Source organism: Triticum urartu, chromosome 4A (genome assembly GCF_056163025.1).
Source record: "Triticum urartu cultivar PI428250 chromosome 4A, HENAU_Tu73, whole genome shotgun sequence".
NCBI lineage: Eukaryota > Viridiplantae > Streptophyta > Magnoliopsida > Poales > Poaceae > Triticum > Triticum urartu.
Window position 1 is genome coordinate 94,346,517 of NC_141876.1, and position 5,543 is coordinate 94,352,059.

General features: G+C 40.5%; 1 protein-coding gene across 1 annotated transcript; it reads left to right on the top strand.

Annotated features, from left to right (window-relative positions):
- Positions 1-4,459: 4,459 nt before the first annotated feature.
- On the top strand, positions 4,460-5,333 carry LOC147974936 (uncharacterized). The gene has a single exon (XM_087517860.1). The coding sequence runs from the start codon at positions 4,621-4,623 to the stop codon at positions 5,062-5,064; it is 444 nt and encodes a 147-aa protein (XP_087373986.1). The 5' UTR covers positions 4,460-4,620; the 3' UTR covers positions 5,065-5,333.
- The last annotated feature ends 210 nt before the right edge of the window (positions 5,334-5,543 follow it).

Below are 5,543 nucleotides of genomic sequence, written 5' to 3' on the forward strand. Positions count from 1 at the left end.
AAGCTTTGCTTTCCCTCAAAAAACAAAGTAGATGACTGAGGCAATATGGCTCCCGAGGGAGCACATAAATTTAATTTACTTTTTGCAAAGGTATTTAAAGCTAAAAAAAATATTTATCTATCTGCCATAATGTGTAGGCTAAAATATATACTCCCTCCGTCCCAAAATTCTTGCCTTAGATTTGTCTAAATACGGATCTATTAAGTCATGTTTTAGTATTAGATACATCCATATCTAGACGAATTCAAGACAAGAATTTTGGGACGGGGGAGTATATTCCCTAGACGAGATTGTAAGACTGAAAATCGAGTAATACAAGAATTATTTCAAAAAAAATCTCTAGGAATCTGTAAAATTTCATTAAATAATATGGTAATTTGTAGGCTAAAAGGAAAAAAAGCCCATTTTGAATTGTATTTTATGTGTATTCCACATATGGAAATATATATTAATGAAAAATTGTTGCCCATCCCACCCATCTATATGTATGTGTATAATATATGATTTTTTTTCGAGTATGAAATTAATGTTTTCTATTTTTTAAAGAGCTACCCAGAGCCCGGGCTTCAAATAGTTTTTTTTCGTAACTACATGGCCAAATTAGTGAAGTAATTTCAATTTATTAATGATGGTATCTTAATTATTCAAATTCTCATGACATAATTAGTTTTATGGATCATGACCTGAAGCAAACTACAAATTTGAAGATTTTTCTTAGTGTCTTTAAATAATTTCCGTAAGAGGGTATCTTTTTCGGGGGGAACATCAAGGAGCGAGAGCCTGAAATGTGCATGATTGTTTGGTTTTGACATAAAGTCTTTTAAGCACGTGCTCTACCCATCAATCAATTGGTTGTGATCGTAGGCTTTATTACTCGTCTGTATCACATATATGGCCTAGGGCCATTTCGCGAAAAAGAAATTATCGTACAGATCACATGCAACATTTGGAGGATGGAGCCAAGAAATTGGAGCGGCTCACACGGAAGTTTACGTCTTGCTTTGGATGTCGAGGCGTAATAGGTTATTTACACCGAGTCTTGATGTAATGCGACCTGTCACAGTTCGTTCCTTGTTGTCCCTTTGGTTATAACGATGAAACAATTTGCGGTTCGTTTTGGATAGCTATGATGCAGCTACGTTTCCATTTAAAAAATAATGGTCCATATGTGTGGCTTCCTTTTTCTCGCTTCATAATGAAGTCTTTGTTCATTGAGACTTAGCAATTTCAAGTGCTCAAAGAAACAAAAACCACCAATGATTGGATCCACCATGCCCTTTATACATATTAAGATACCTGCATGCCTTTATTGGTCGATACATACTAGTATGATGAGTGCATTTCTCTACTTTGTTGGTGGTACAGTGGAGAATCTTAAATATGGTTATCCATGGCATGTGCCAACTGCTAATACAGCTACAAAAACGGCCGAAGTCTTACATAATTTGAACATAGGGCCGCACTGGTCCTGCAGCCCATGAGTGGGACTCTCTTTCTTGCTTGAAAGTGAAGTTTTTTTGTTCACAGACATTTGAGATTTTGAAGTGCCAAAAAAAGAGATATCCAATTAGTGATTGGATCCCACTACTATAAAGAATCGCCTAGCTTCTTTTAGCCAGCCAACCTGTGAACGATCAGATTAGCTTGCTCCCACTAAGTTGCCAAATCTATTTTGTTGGAGATGATAAACTTGAAAAGCGACGGTGATTCAGATGAGGTATCCACGAGATGTGATAAAATATCCTGTGCTAGCACCTCTCGCGATAGCACCTACTGTATCATCTTCTAACTCTTTCAGAAGACAGTATAAATAAGCTAAGAGAAAATCATTAAAAAAATATATCTTCCAGCAAAAGTGGACTGGTATTAAAAAATCATTCAGATGAGGAACACAACAAGCATATTTTTGATTTTTTTGGATTTTTGTTGTAAATATATAGTAGCTTTATTTTTTTATCTTATGTATTTTACTGGTATTGTCAAATTAGTTTCATACTAGTAACATTTAAACCATTCGAATTACTATGTAAAATGTGTGAACTCGATGACACAAAGTAAGATACATGTCACTGGATATATTCTCATCCATACATGTTCTGAAGTTTTCATTTCCATTACATACTTTCCACTGCTATTAAATTAAACACATTTTTATGCTTTTGAGTCTCCACCTTGCTACATCAAACAACATTGACTTCAATCTGGTACAGATCTAGACACCCAGAAACTATAATCCACATGGACAGAGACTATGATGATCCTTTGTTGAAATGCAATAGACTAGCATGTCATCCCATCATGGCCTCTTTCACAAACCAGAATCTTCAAGAAATACAATGCATATCCATCCAAAACAAACTGTTGCATCATGCACCACAAGACATTTCCATCGCTCATCCATTCAGTCTCCTTTCCCCCCTTCTTGTCAGTGACAACCAAAGACACCTCATTCAGTCATCTTTACTCTTTCACCAGAAAAGACACCACTTTCCAAGCAACATTCACATCTTTGGCAGAAAGCCATCAGAAGAGAGCACGTAGTGCATATCTATGCCCGCTCCCTCCATTCAAAACCATTGTGACACTATTCATGGTGTGTTAGCTTCCCTTTGCTTTTCAGTCACCCTAGCCTTCCATCCAACACCAATCATCTTTGCTTTTTTTTTCACCTCGGCATGCATGTGATTGGTTGGTCCAGCATCCAGCATCTTGCAGTTTCTGTTAGGAAGGTCGGAGTCAGGTCCTCCATGGCTATTCTATTCTACCTACAACCTTACCATCTCTTGATCATGAACTTAATTTGTGTTTAGGTATCCACCATGTATTGATTTTTCCAACCATTGCCATGTCCCACGGACACTAGTTTCCTTCTTTTTCTGTTGGGCAAAATGAAGATTACATGGAAAAACATTTAGAAATCTGTCATTTTAGCCCATGTGTGTGTGCAAGACCCGTTCTTAAATTTTTTCATATTGCTAAGTCAAAGAGGCAAAAGAAAAATCTATTTAAATATTGTATTGAATTCATGCTCCAGCCAGTTGTCCCAAAAGTCCAAACTGATGGAGAGAGACGGACAATATATTTTAACACTCCCCTCATGTCTAGATTTATTTAGTTCTTAGATGTGGGATTGTTGTAGGTCGCGTAATCTTTCTTTTAACACTCTGTTGGCAGTCTGGAACTCGAGACCACTTGACCCCGAGATCATATTGAACTCATGCTCCAGTAAATTACCCCCGAAAGTCCAAACTGATGGGAAGAGGAAGGCAATATATTTATTTCGATATCTTGATACCGATTACATTTTTTTTTGTGTGTGTGTGGGGGGGGGGGGGGGGGGGGGGTTGATAAAACCATCAGAAACATGGTAAGAGAAGGTAGGTCGATCTACACGCATGTATCATGTGAAGATCTGTCTTTCTATAATATAATCCCATTTGAATGGGTTGAAATGCTTGAATGTTGCTTGATTTGGGTTTAACTTAGGCAATTACCAGGGTAATATCGAGCTAGTGGATTAAGAGTTGTGTATCAATCGTGTTACACTGGTTGGACTGCTAGAGATCAGGAGACGTCCTGGTTCAGTACACCAAATTTCGCCGACCATCCTTTCAGTATGCTGAACTTTCTATTGATGGTTTGCATTACTGCATCTCTCTGAGTATTTTATAAAAATCAAAATGTTATATACTATTGTCAATAGAAATCAATTTTACTTTATGAACCCAAAATTTGATTCTATGATAACTTGTTCAAGCTTGATCAACTTCGGTGTTTGATTCAACCCACTGACCAGCTTTTCCCACCCGCAATAGCTTACTGTCAACTTTCGTCAGGGGGGAGAGAGCTTGATCCCCTGGAACGGAAGCAAGTTACCCGTACCCGGCACATCATCACCGCATCATCACTTGCTTAGCCGTCCATCTCTTGAAGCTTAGCTCTGGCCAACCACAGCAGATAGCACCTATGCACCAGAGAGGGCACATCTGAACCCATGGGCATATGCATCCACTTTTCATAAAATGCATTTTAAGCACGTTTTTAAATGTTAAAAAAATCAAAAGAAAATATCACGCATACATGTTCGCAAATGTGTGTACGCGGCACAAAGTTTTATGAAAAAATGTATTTTTGTTTTGCCTCCGCAAAAAAGACAAATTTCAGTGCTTCTAAATAGTGTTCCACGACATAATTTTTTGCCTTTTTTGTACAGACCGCACAAAAAGTTACTTTTCCTTGAAACTTTATGCACGCACATAGAACATGGAGACGTACGCGTGCAATTTTTTTCCATATTTTTTTAGAATTTAAAAATGTGTTTTTCAAAATGAGTTCATATATGCCCGGATTCATCCATGCACTTCTCCTATATGCTTTTTCCCGGCACAGTTCAGTTTAGTACTGCAAGATGAGGATGTTCCACCGTCCATGAAGGTGAAATTGATGGAACCTCCATTACCACTACCGCTCGCGATCGTACACGTACCTCATAGTACCAGACTACACCTCCATATATAAATGAATCGAGCGGTCGACAGATACATACACGCTAGCCACCACACCATAGGGATTTGCAACTTTGCAAGCAAGCAAGAAAGCAGCTAGCTAGCGAGCTCGACCATGGATGAGTTCACTTTCCCCACTGTCCCGGGCGGGCAGTGCAAGCTCGCGCCGTTCCCTCCGCCGTGGTTCGTCGCCGCCGTCGCGGAGGAGGAGGACGACGGCAGCAGCGGCTCGCCGTGGGGCCGGGACGAGAGGATGGACATGCTGTGGGAGGACTTCAACGAAGAGCTCGCGCGCGCGCCGCCGGTGTGCCCTCTCAGCCCCGTGAGCAAGGGGGGCGGGCTGATGGCGATGACGATGATGAAGGAGGCCGAGTGGTTCTACAGCGACGGCGACGGCGAGGGCGACGACGGCGGTGTGGTCGAGGCGAGGAAGCGTAGTGGCAGTGGCAGGCACATGGTGGTCCGGCGCCGGAGGTGGAGCCTGCTGCTGATGTTCAGGCTGCTCAAGAAGCTCTTCCTGGTCAAGAAATCCAGGAGCGGAAGAACCGCGCCAATCTGATCACATCAGATGAGCTCCAGAAGTCAATGCAGAAATTATTGGTGCGGTGCATCAGTCACTACTCAGTAGTGTGTGCATAGTTGATACTACGTATATCATATACTCTACATGTGTAATTTTGCTTTTTCTCACAAGACTTCTTTTTGGCTGAAGAGTGTATTCCTCTTCATCATCTTTCTCTTGTTTTGATCAACTTGTTCTTCTTGGCATCAGTATATTCCCAACTACAAACAATAGTTTTTCCCTCAGAATCATCTAAATTTTGGCTTTGGATCAAGTGCATTACATGTTTATCAACAGCACTAGGATGACTGAGATCACAATTCCTTGGACATTGCTCTTCGGTTAATCTAATCTTTCTTTGTGACTGAAGCAAGTTGTGTTGGCAATTGTGTTGTTGGCATTGAGATGGGATGAGCATGGCAAAGGTTGTCTGTCACCAACCTCGTAGATGCAGGTGCATCGCCATCAGGAACCCA

What these genes read in the sequence shown, in the direction of transcription:
- LOC147974936 (XM_087517860.1), top strand. Translation starts at nt 4,621, where the DNA reads ATGGATGAGTTCACTTTCCCCACTGTCCCGGGCGGGCAGTGCAAGCTC.